At 37.3% G+C, this 13,103-nt stretch overlaps 1 protein-coding gene across 4 annotated transcripts in view; it reads left to right on the top strand.

Annotated features, from left to right (window-relative positions):
• Window positions 1-10,625, top strand: part of NTRK2 (neurotrophic receptor tyrosine kinase 2) — a 208,961-nt gene extending 198,336 nt beyond the window's left edge. For 2 of the 4 annotated variants that reach the window (XM_090130703.1, XM_090130701.1), the window contains 2 exons: window positions 7,830-7,988; window positions 8,813-10,624. In XM_090130703.1, coding sequence (XP_089986829.1) covers window positions 7,830-7,988; window positions 8,813-8,998 — 345 coding nt within the window. In that variant the 3' untranslated portion in view covers window positions 8,999-10,624. Of the gene's footprint in view, window positions 1-7,829; window positions 7,989-8,812 lie in introns of all 4 variants that reach the window. The other 2 variants (XM_090130702.1, XM_031602421.2) reach the window with 2 other exon arrangements.
• Window positions 10,626-13,103: the final 2,478 nt, after the last annotated feature.

The following is a 13,103-nucleotide window of genomic DNA, read 5'->3' as shown; positions in this document are numbered from 1 at the left end:
ACAAATTTTGGCTATAGAGAGACTTGTAGAGTCATCTTCCATTGCACTTTAAGATTGGTTTTAAAATGTCTTTGTCCCTGCTATCCCAGACTCAATGGGGTTAGTTGAAAAAGTGGAATTTTATATTTATAATTGTTTGCTTTGAAAATCAGAAAGATCATAGCTGTTGTTCATTAATATTGCATTAAAAATTGTTTCACTGTTGCCTTGGACACGTTGTGTGATCACCACAGAGCCTGTGGGGATTTTAATGTGCTGTTTCAGCTGATTGTCTCCTGGTACCTTATTTCTCTCTTCATCCAGAGGTCTGAGCAGCAGACACTCAGGTGCTCAAATGGGAATAGTACTAGGGTACAAATGTTACAGCAACCACATTTTTAGAGCAAAACACAGGACTTCCTATGAGCTCAATATTTTGAGTTTTCAGTCATGCATGACATCAGAATGATCAGTAACAGTATGCTGTTGCATAACTTGATATGGCAAGGTGAAAGAATACAAGTTTGTTCTAGAAAAAATGGACCATTTGCTTCCACGGGCCAGCTTTTCCAAGTCTTATCTCTCTGCTTTTTCTCCATAGTCCCATATTCTCATCTTTAGAAGTAAAAATCCAGATGTTCGCTGAAACAGTTACCTTTCCTGTTAATTTAACACAGTATTCCACCTTTTGTTTTCACTTAAATTATAATTTATTGTTTACGTCTAGAAATTATTCTTATCTGAAAGTATAAGAAATTATACTCTAAAGGAATAGAATTTTTTTTTGCATTCATTGACTCTTTATCCTGAAGAGCTGTAATCTACTATGTCTGAGTGCTGCAGATTTCCACAGGGTTAACTTTCTTTCTGTCCCTTTGACTCAAGAATTTTCTTTTAATCAGAAATATGAATCATGTCACCCTCTTCAGCACTTGTCTGATCTTACCTCAAGGGTACTTCGTTTTACTTTCTTGGAAGGTTAAGTTCTCCATAATGATTTAACTGCTACACATTGTTAATTATGCATTATGGTTGACTGACCCATTATGATACTGTGGTGTGTAAAACACAATGAAAGACATTCTACATCTTTTCAAGTTAGAATTTTAAAAGGGCTTTGGAAGATGCTGAATTATAAGATACAATGGATCATTCACAGACGATTTCATCTGGTTAATTTCCATCATTCCACCCTTTTGGCACAATTATTTTTAGTGCTCCTTAAGCTTTGCTGAGACATTTGATTAAAAAACTCATTTTGAAAATGTAGGGACGCAACAACAGCTTTTCAAAAAGCCCTTCTTCAGAATTGTGTGAGTAACAGGTGCCTGTGAAAGGTTAAGAAAGGCTAAGTATGTAGTAACATTTCCTTCTTGCACTCTGTTAGCCTCCAGCAAACTCCACTGCTCTGGCATTTTCTGGGCCAGAGATGTTATCATCATGTTAGATAGCCCTTGTCAGATTTTATCCTCCATGAGTGTGCTTAATCACTTTTTGATCCCAGCTAAAACTTGGGTGCTCGCACTATCTTGTGGCAATGAATTCCATTAGCAACTGTTTGTTACATGACTAAGTGCTTGTTTTTGTCCGTTACAAACCCTGCCATCTACAAATTTAATTTCTTGTTTTGTGGTTCTTAAGTTACACAAGGCTGCTAGCAGTTGTTCCTTCTCCATCTTCTCCATGCTACTTACGGTTTCACTGAGACTAATGAGTAGAATTTTATCTCCAGTGACACAAAGCTGACACACAGTATTGAACTCAAGTTCCACAGCTGGAGAGAATGTACACTGTAATAAATATTATTCTGGACATTGTTTTGGTTTTCTGTATCAGTACCAGTGGAAGAATTAAGAACTTTAGACATGAGCCCCTCTTGAATAAAAATGAGGTAAAGCAGTGTTAAAAGTGGAAGTGAAAACATATTCAGCTGTTGGCATATAATCTTCATAAGTTATTTCATAATTCACAACCTCATGAGCTGGAGTGGTATGGCTTGTTATCCAGACTGAGACTGTGAAAATAATATATTGCTTTTCTGCAAGTGGGTATGGCAGGACTAATGATAGTTTAAGAGCAGACATTGACTTTGTCTGCAAGGCCATGGCATAGAAGAAATGAAAATAACAATTATTGATTTTTTTCTTGTGCTGTGAGAAACGTTTTCCCGGATTTTATTAGGAGGAAAGAGCAGAGGTTCACCAAGAGAGGAGAAGGTTTTGGTTTTAACTGCAAGACATGCTAATCTTTGCAGAGAACATATCATTGCAGTTATATCACCCTGATATGGGGAAACAATTCAGAAGACCAAAACACAAAATGTGAAAACTACCTTGAAATGCTGTGTAACCCCAAGTTTCTAGGATGCTTTATTAGTGCACGTAAATGATGCAGTTTAACAAACTAAGATCAAGCTGTGTTGAGGATGCTAGGAATGTACTTGCCACATGTAGTTATTTTAAGCAAATGCTGGGCGGTGTTGTTTCTTTCATGACTACCATCCTGATTTGTGAAAGGCTTGCCCTCTGCTTGTAACCAGAGGGACACTGTAGAGATGCGTGCAGCAGTCAGGCTAAACACTGTATTGGGCAGGATCACGGCTGAAACCCAAGGTTAGGCATTCAGCTTCATAAGACTGAGTGAGTAAACAGATTACTGTTTCTACTGTTGCTAGAAGAAATAGCACTGGTTTTCAGAGAACGGACAAACAAGCCACTGTCACACACTACTGCAGTATCACACTCTCTCAGAGAGTGGTCAGGCACTGGAATGGCCTGCCCAGGGAGGTGGTGGAGTCGCCATTCCTGGCAGTGTTCAAGAGGCATCTGGATGAGGAGCTGCGAGATATGGTTTAGTGCTTGTGGTAGCAGTGGTCATGGGAGGACGGCCGGACTAGATGATCTTGTAGGTCCTTTCCAACCTTGTGATTGTGTGATTCTATGAGAATGATGGGAATCTGCAAATGGTGAACATAAATAAGGAAGTCTGGTTTCCAAATCTATGCAATTGATTGCTGTATTTTTTACTGCATGAATTTAGAATAATCAACTACTTGAAGCTGGAAATTGAAAATAAGGGGATAAAGAATTATGCTGTACAGCGCTTGCAAGAGCTGGAGGCTGGTGCACTCACTGAGAGCTGAAACCTCTCAAATACGGCCACCATGATTTAATAGGAAGAGAGATTACACCAGCTGGATCTTCATCTTTGATTGTCCTGCAGCACCCTGATACATGGCTTAGGAGTCATGAATCCCTCTGTAGCAACCTCTGCACCACAGCTCACACTGTTAGTATGATAAGGCTGGGCAGCAGCTGGCATGCTTTGCAGAAGTGGGTCATCCATTCATCCCTCCCTCTCTTCCAAGTATGAATGAGTGAAGGATGAACCTGGTGTGAATTGATTGAGACACCATCTTTACACATTTCTTGCACTTTTCCTGGTTCCACAAACACAGTCTGTGGATTTGGAAACAGTCTGTTTCTTCCACATCAAAAAGATGGATTTCTCCCAGCCCCACCCATATAATCCCAGCAGGAGTACGAGGCTTCATTTTCTTGTTCTTGGTAAAAGAATGAATCCATTTCTTTACAGATGCCAGGCAAGAGGTCATTGTGTTCCCACAGTGATTGGACAGTGGCAGTGAAAACAGTGATTGGAGCTGCATATTCACAGATATATTTTCACGTGACATACAGAAATTGCAGTGATTGATTACCTTGATCTTGACGATATTCAAATAAGGGCTCATGTTTGTAGTAGTAATATTTATGTGCCTTAATGTTTCCATTGAATTTTATGTTGAAAATCAATGGTTACATTAAATGAGTGGATGGAGAGATGGATGGACGTGTACAGACTTGGGCATCAAAAATCACCTTCCCCAAGATTTACATACTATAGGGAAGTTTCCTTCTTAAAACAGAGGCTGCTGCATCAGAAACACCTCACAAAAACCTTGCAAAGCAAGAAATGGAACTTATGGAGCCAGAAAGTGAGCAAACTTCAGCTAACTCTAGCTTTAGGTGTCCTGCTTCAAGGCCAAGGCTTCATGGTGATCCTTGAAGCTTGATGTTTGCAAATAAGCAAAAATGATATTCAAGGTATGTTCATTTGGCATCTTTCAAAGTGGTAAGTTCATTAAAAAGAAGTGAGTGCTGAAAGGAGTGTCAAGTGGAATAACATTGTTTTGTTGAAAGTAAAGCATCTCATGCATTGAACAATGTGGCAGTTTCTCCTTAGAGAACATCATAGCTCACTGATGTAGCATAGCAGTCCACATATTGCAAAAGTTATTCAGTGGGCTTTCTGGTTTAGATTCCAGCCCAGTATTGCTCACAAACTTAATAGAAGGCTACAGTAGGGGCTTGCTTGCATAAACTGATGTTTCCAAGTACATACTTATGTCACAGGAAGGATCTATTCAATTTTAAATAAAAATGAACAAAAAATGCAGCTTCCTTCAGGCGAGCATCAAGAAAGCTTACCCTTAGAATCCAGAAAATTGTCATTTCTGCAGCATTTTTGTAGCTACAGAAAACATTTTAAAGTGATAGCATGTTAAGTTAAAACTGTAATATATTTAAACCTGTCATAACCATAGATAGATTGAATATAAAGGTGTTGTTCATCTCCAGTGGTAGTCTGCTTAGCACATGGCTGTTTACGTATCAATCAACACTGCAATTATAGTGTGGACATCAGGAGTGAATGTTTCAAGATACTTGCATTTTTTATTAAAATATACACAGAAAGCATCCCTTTTAAATACTCAGAACCTTTAAAGTTTAGTCAGTATATTCATGCTTACTTTCATTGATCCTTCTTGGGAAATACCCCATGACTGTGCTGAGGGTTTGGCAACAAGAGCCAAAAGGCACTCTGCCTCTTTTCACTGCTATTAATGACCCAGCTGTGGGTGCAGGTAGGTATCAAAAGCAGCTCACAGTTGACTGGCAAATTGTTTCAGGCAGCCTGAGAACTGTGATGTCAAGCCCTAGGCTACAGTTCAAGAAGGTTCTGAAGCACGTGCTTCATTTTGAGCATGTACCTAACACAACCAAGAAATAGTTGGCTCAGTAACCACTGATCTCTAATAGAGAAAGAAATGTGCATTTAGAAATAGTGCCTTTGATCATACCCTGATCTATGTTTTTGATGTCGCTGAGCTGAAATCTTCATTAAAGCCGAAGACCAGAGATAGAAGATGCTCGGACTGCCACAAGTGTTGCTCAGTGTTGCACAGGTTTGCTCTATTTGTTGCACTGAAATCTGGCAAAAAAAAAAAGGACCCCATATCATAATAGTGTTGGTAGTTTTGCAAAGGAGTTAAATATTATTGCCACAAAGACTCTGAGGCTTGGGAGGTAACTTAGCTTAACATGATAGATATTGGCTGTGATAGAGTTGGAGACATCTCAGAACTTCTTATTCCTAAAACAATGTTCTTCCCAGTTAAGTCTTCTGCTTTTAGGAACAGAAATGGACACAACTCCAGGCAAAGGTATGTGGGAAGACACCAAAGAGCTTTATGGTTTGTGCTTATCTGTAAATTGAATTCCTGGTGAGGACCAGTACTGATGAGCTGGTTTTGCTAGGTCTACAAAGAGAGACACCAAGGTCTGTTATGTTACAGATTAGCTTATTGCAGAACCATCATTTGGTGGTCATTTTTCATCATCACTCTAGAGATATTCATGTAACTGAACAACACTGGGATCTAGGGTCAGAGCTCTACCAAAGTACATTGTTGTTCAGTAGCAAGAAATGATGGAAAAGTTTTGGAGAGTGGTATTTTTAATTGCTCTTTAAAAAGTCTCTTAATGTAGGATGTGACAAATAAGAAAAAATAGAGAGACTTAGTTTATTGTTTATAGCTTTCATTAATTTTTAAGGAATGAGTCAAAGAAATTGCTGCAAACAGCCAATCACAGAGGCTATATGATGAGCAGACCTAAGAGCCATTTTAATATTTAATGAGACAAAAGCCTCTCATCACTAATCATCTTTTAATGGCACTTGCCCTTTGTCCGGGTGTATGTGACTGCATGTTTCAAAGGGACTAACATTTCTGACTCGCTAATGAAATGTCTCTCAAGGCAGTAGTAAAAGTGGTGATTTGGAGCTGTTTGGTTACCATGTCAGTTTAGTTTGTGATAAGGTGGAAAACTGGAGCTTTCTTCATGTATCAATTTGAACTCTCCACATCTTTGAGTAACTTGCTCAAAGATTATTAAAAATACTGATGACCAGTGTCCTAAAGGAATTTTGCCAGTCAGAGGGATTAACTGTATCACAAAGACTAATCAGTCTGATTGAAAAAAAAGCATTTAAAAGCATATATCCTTTAAAAGCATATATCCTTTAAAAGAATATGCCTTTTGTTTAACATCTGAAAAAAAAAAAAGTGTTCCTCCTCATGTGACTTCTCAGGTAGAGAGAAAAATGCATAATAATATATTAGACATGAAAATCTGTGAAAGTTTTGGCATGACTTTCTGTTTTTACAGTTTCAGCAGCAAGCGTGGACTTGCGGCAATGTATGCAACAGAGCTGAGCTCTAGAAGCCATGGCTGTGTTTTTGGTATACTGTAGTAACACTGAATCATTGACATACTGCTAGAAATGGATATTCTGGGTGATTTAGAAATAATATGAACCCTGACTGAACTTCTATTGAGTCTTCTTTCCTTTTGTTGTCTTAACATAAGAACAAGGAGAATGTTATTTATAACAGCATATGAAAAAATCTCACAAGGAAAAATGATGCATTGAATTGACAGAACCATGAAAGTGCAAATATGGTTTCATAAGTAAATACATTTTCACACAGGAAAAGGATAATTAATCAAAATTTAGATGTCCTTGAAAAATTTTTCCTGTTTTCTTACTTCCTTGGAAATATTCACAACTGTCTTGGTGTAAAAGTTATCAGAATGTTTATATATCTACATCACAGTAGCACTATTTTAGAAGTACTTGAGTAGATTTATTTAATGATGTGGTCCTGTCAGAATGGGAAATATTTGGAACAACAGATTCTTTATAAACTGGAAATAAGGATTGTATTTGTTGGTTCAAATGAAGGCTAGGTGATGAGATTTTATGGAAGCATTTTTGGAAAACAAAGAAGTGCTTTAAGTGATCTTCAGAAAGACAATAACTCAGTACAAAGTGCCTTGGGAATTTAACGTAACTTGATTTGGGACGAGGTTCCATATCTTACAAGATGAAAATATATATCGAAAGGACTGAAAGTTTTGTAAAGCTACTTGATACTGGATAGTTAATGGGGAAAAAGTAATTAGATGTATTGATTAACTTGGAATTTACCAACAGGCAATTTTTTTTCAATCCAAATTAAGAGATTAAACCATGTAAATTTTGATCCTACTACATAATTCAGTCAGTTTATTGTGGATTTCAGTTGATATCATTGATTTTGTAGGAGAATCATCAGGGCAGATTTCATTGCATGGGTTATTTATAGTTTCCTGAGTCTTATAATGGAGAGTAAATCTCACCTAATTTAAAGTGAATAAGTAGGCTAAATTAATTAATTTATATTCTTTAGTCAGGAACAGCCAAGTAAATGTTTGTACTTTAAGATGAGTTTGTACTTCAGAAACAGTATCTTTGGAGATTCTGCTGAAAAACCTACCACAGGAGTGACTGTCATTTGAGGAGAGGAGTTTGGATCACAACTCCCCATTTCTTAAAATCTCTTTGAAGCAAATGGCAAAAGACAGGAAAAGTAGAAATGATATATGTGCCCCGTTTAATATCTTAATACATTCCCTTGATTGGATCTGGAGGAATTATTGCTGACTTTTTTCTTTTTTTTCCCTCAGGTTGGGGGTCACACCATGCTCCCCATTCGCTGGATGCCTCCAGAAAGTATTATGTACAGGAAGTTCACTACTGAAAGTGATGTCTGGAGCCTGGGAGTTGTATTATGGGAAATCTTTACCTATGGCAAACAGCCATGGTACCAGCTCTCAAACAATGAGGTTTGTGCAATAATTTCCAAAGTGCTTGTGGGGAGGTTTGCTTTTTAATTGATTACATGATTTTTATAGGGGAGAAGCAACAGTGAATTTATCTAGTAAAGGCAAAAAGTTTAATATCAATTATTTATTATATTTTCATAAATATTGTGGTTTAATTTCTTCCTTTTCAGCCTTTACTTCCCAAGGTGGATGGAATTTGTTCAAGCAAAGCTAGGTTGGAATGTAGTTTCCTCTTTTGTATATGATAGTTTAGTTCTGAGAAGGACCATGAGGTAATGCAAAGGAACTTAGTTAATTCCTGTACTGCCTTTGGCTGATTTCAGCTAATATCACACATGCCATTGCAAAAGTGGTTGTTGAAAAGCATAATTAAATAGATTTAAGGAATCAGGAGCTCTCTTAATGTACTGGGAATAAAAAGTAATGCCTTTCCAGAGATTAGCCACGGCAACGTTCCAAAGGTATAAGGAGGGACAAAGGGGTGCTGAAGTTTTCTGTGAGCAAAGTGAAAAATTATTCTCTGTGATGAAATGTGTAAAGAGATGGGTAGCAAGAGAGATATGAGACTGCTTTTTGACCACCATTTCCTTAGAACTAAAAGGGAGGGACATGCATGACATTAGTGAAGTTATTGCTCTTTGGTGACATACAGTGATTTTCAGGATCACATCCCGCTCTCCATCCATCTACCTAGAAATACAGTCCTTTGCAGAATTGTCTGCCACCAGTGAGGCTGATGCGGTCATCAGCAGCTAATTCTTCTGTGGACGAGACCTATGTAGTTGTCACAGCCATGCTGATTCTTTCCTTCTGATTTCTTGTAGGTGATTGAGTGCATCACTCAGGGCCGAGTCCTTCAGCGACCTCGCACGTGCCCCAAGGAAGTGTATGACTTGATGCTGGGATGTTGGCAACGGGAACCTCACATGAGGCTCAACATCAAAGAAATCCACTCCCTCCTTCAGAACTTGGCCAAGGCATCTCCAGTCTACCTGGATATTTTAGGCTAAAGTCTCATAGCATTTCTTCTTATGGGCTGTGTGAATGAATGTGTTCTACTGCCGCTGAACTCCATTAAAATGTGTTCTTAACTTTGACAGTATTAATGACAAAGTTGTGGAGAAGCTTTTAAAGGGCAAGCAATGTACACTTCTCCATCTGTGACACAGTATTGACTTTTTAGACATTACTGAGACGTATCTTTTCTCTCTCTTCCTCTTTCAGTTTCTATCATCTTTTTCTTCTTTCCTGTCTTTCTAATCAATTTGGCTTCTGCATTATTGTAACTCTGCATAGACAAAGGCCTTAAAAACCTGATCTGTTATATCAGCAGACTCTCCAGTTTGCCCATCACAACTAACAATGCCTTGTTGTATTCATGCCTTTGATGTGGATGAAAAAAAGGGAAAATATATTTGATTCGAACTTTGTGATGTCTGCTGTAAAGATACTGAGAGTTTCTATGGATTCACCTCAATTTTTTTGCTTCAGCATGTGGGTGGAAAAAGAAGACTGGCATTCTTTACATGAAGAGTATTCCTTGCAGAGAAAAAGCCAGATGGAAACAAGACAGTGTTGTGTGATCCACTATCTGGAGGAACTGTGGGATCAGATGGCATCAAACCCCACTGAAAACATTGAAATGATTTGATGGAAGGCAAGAGGAGGTTTAGCACTTTCCCTGGAGAGTCTTTCTGAGGAGTAAGGGGATTCAAGGAGGTACTTTGCCAGTACCTTTCATTGCCAGATACAAGCTTATGTTAAAAGGGAAAAAGATGCTGCCAGCACTGCACGCAATTATGTTGCAATGTGATAAGTGAACACATGCCCTTACTTTGTCTTCTAGTAGGATATTGTCATGCCACTGATACATAAATGTTCTCCAGCAAGTCTTTTTAAATAAAGGCTGAAGCTAGGCTTACTAATGTACAGTAGTAATTTCAGGATCGCACAACGAAACTAAGGATTTTGATAAGACAGGACAAGCTATGGATGCTGGGGCAGATGTATCTTACACTCTGCTTGTCCAGAAGCATACTCTTTTTTTTTCAAACCATGCAAGCAAAACGTTGCATGGTCTCCGTCAATTAATGCCCTTTGTGCAGAACTGTCACTCATCTTGTAAAACACCTTAGTAGGCATAGCGAACTCATAATGGTATAACTTATATTTCATTGAAAGGGGATAATCAAAGACATTAGCTATGTTAAAATGCCTTTACAATGTTACAGATACAATAGACTGATACTACATGAGTAATCTAAAGCATGGACATCACTGGTTATATTTGAGCCATGGCAGGGGATAAAGTGAGATACCTGGGGAAAACAAATTACTCTGAGGTTATGGCTCATTTCTCAGAGTGCAAAGACCTTGAGCTCAGCACCATGTTTGTACTGGTATTAGTGCTGTCATTACCAACATCCCGTCTTTCTTAAATAATTTCTTTTTTGTTGGATGGGCACTGTGTGTGTACTTTTGCATGGCCACTGTGTTGATGACAAGTGCATGGGCATATCTGTTATTTTTCAAACCGGAAGTTGAAGATTTCAAATTTAGAGTTAGGATTATTTTTAATATGAATTCTTACAAAAGACCTACCTTATCTATTCCTCAATACTTTTGCCTCCCTCTGTGAGGGGGCGTTACTGCAAAAAAAAAAAACAACAAAAAAACAAACAAACAAAAAAAAAACAAAAAAAAAACCAAACCACAAAAAAAAAACACACAAAAAAAAAAAACAAAAAAAAAAAAACCAAAAAAAAAGAACAAAAAAAAAAATCTTTGTTTTCTTTTTCTCTTTTTGTTATTTCTGATTGATATGAGCCAGATCAAAATAGTCCTTCATTTTTGTGTTGGGGATATTTTATTTAATAAATTAAGCATTTTATTTTTGTAAGTGTTCTCATAACACATTTAATATATGATTTGCATGCATATATTATTTATTGAGGTACTTTAGTTTTCTTTCTTCTGAAGCTTTTAGAGCTAGCTTATAAAGATTTTGAACGTTTTCAGAATAAAGTAGTTCACTGGACAATGATGGAGTTTTACCCTTCTCAATGTCATTGAAAGGGCAGCATTACAAATAAACATGACAGTGTATCTATAAAGCCATACTCAGTATTTCTTTATGAAACAGGATGTTATTTCATAATTGCTACTGAACTGGAAACACACAAAAAGCCAGAGGAAGATTCCTACAAAATGGGCCTTAAGATTTTATCTAGACTGTCCTGGAAATTCATATAGAAAACTAGATAAAGACTGAGCATCCACTGGAACCCATTCACTTGAGAATTTGAGTTTCATCTTTTAAAGGAATTTGAGTCTGATTTTCAAAATAACTGTGGTGGAAAAGAAAATTGTCCACTGATACTGTGTGGTGGGAGAAGGCTGCAGGTGACAGAGAGAGAGCTGCCGAGTTTCTGCCTGCTGTGTTCTGTCTTAGGGTCTTATGAGCTTGAGAAAAAGGCATCTGAGATGCTCCTTCCACTGAAAAGCAGGCTCCAGCCTGAAAGCAAACAGGTGGGTTTTGCAAGCACTGAAAGAATGAATACAAAAAAAAAAATCACCACCAACAAAACAAAACAAAAAAAAATCCAAACTCACAAAACCTTGAAATTATAATTAGTGGCATCTTCTTTTTGATCTTCTAGTGAGACTACTACAGTCGTTTCAGAAAATGAATAATGTTACAATGCGTTGTGCAATAACATAGCAGTATGTTAAACTTCTAAAGGACCAAATGTTCTACAGAAACACCAGTATGGTAACCTTGACCTATATCATTAATGTTCTTGATAGCGCATAAAATGTGTAATCAGAGTAGACAAGCTATAAACTGTAGCTATACATATTTTGCATTTGTTCATGAAAAGGTGGGTAAGTGTAGCAGAATGAGCAGAGAAAAAGAAGAAATATTCTCAAATCCCAGTAAAGGGTGAGTATATGTGCATATTCATCATGCTTGCACTGTCCGCTAAATTGTGTACACTGAGTAACTATGACAATCAGGCTCATTTTAAAAGTCTTTCTGGACTGTGCTATGAACTGATCATATATATAATATATATGTGTGCTTGCATATGGCATATATATATACACACACATAGCATATACATGTATGCCTATGTCTGTTGTATTTTATTTATATGTGCAGACATGCATGCACATTATGTATGGATTGTGTGTATATGTATGAATTTACATACACCTACGTTATAACAAATGATAATTAGAGTGCTATTAATAAATTGATTAAGTCTGCTGAGTAACCAAAATCATATTTTCTTTCGATGTTTCTTTTTCTATGTTTCTAAGATTCAACTTTAACTGGTGTGCAGCAGAGGCAATGTTAGAATGCCAGAGATATAACAAGCACTTTTCTCCTCCTTATGATTGCATAAAAACATTTTTTCCATTCCCATTTCACTGTTGATTTGTCACAAAGAAATGAACAAATAAGCTTCCAAGCTCCAAAAGAAGAGTTTGACTGACTGTCATTTCTGGGTTTGTGCTATTGTTGTTTTGTTGTCCTAGAATAACAGTGCAGCTCCATTAGCATTTTATACTCATCTGCAGTAGCAAAATAATTCCAAGCACGAGCTGGACTATTCAGACTGCAACACTACACGTAGGACATTGAGAATGCCAAAATTCAGCAGTAATAATTGCAGCAGCTGCCACACTGTCCTTCACTCTGTTGATATACAGAACCCAGAACTGGTGGTGGTGAACAGGTATTTGTAAAGCAACAGCACCCCATGATGCATGATGGAGTGCACCCTTTTAAAAATGATTTCATTCATTTTGATTTGTAAACCAGTATATCTGTATATTGTCTATAGTTTAACAGTTTAATGCCTATATTTTACTTCTTTCCTTTTTCACTTTTCCTTTTTTTTCTCTCTCTTTCTTGCTTTTTCTTTCATTCCCTTTCTCCTTCTCTTTCCTATTTCTTTCCATTTCTTTCATCTCCTTCTCTTTTAGCTCCTTTCTTTTTCATTCTCTTTCCCTCTTGCCTTCCTCCTCTTTCCCACCTTTCTCAGATACTGTTTTTGTTGTGATTGATGTAGACTTTATAAAACACTTTAAAAAGAAATAAAACAACCC

The sequence above is a fragment of the Phasianus colchicus genome, chromosome Z (genome assembly GCF_987193195.1).
Source record: "Phasianus colchicus chromosome Z, bPhaCol1.hap1.1, whole genome shotgun sequence".
Classification (NCBI taxonomy): domain Eukaryota; kingdom Metazoa; phylum Chordata; class Aves; order Galliformes; family Phasianidae; genus Phasianus; species Phasianus colchicus.
This window is presented reverse-complemented; position numbering and strand designations above follow the sequence as displayed.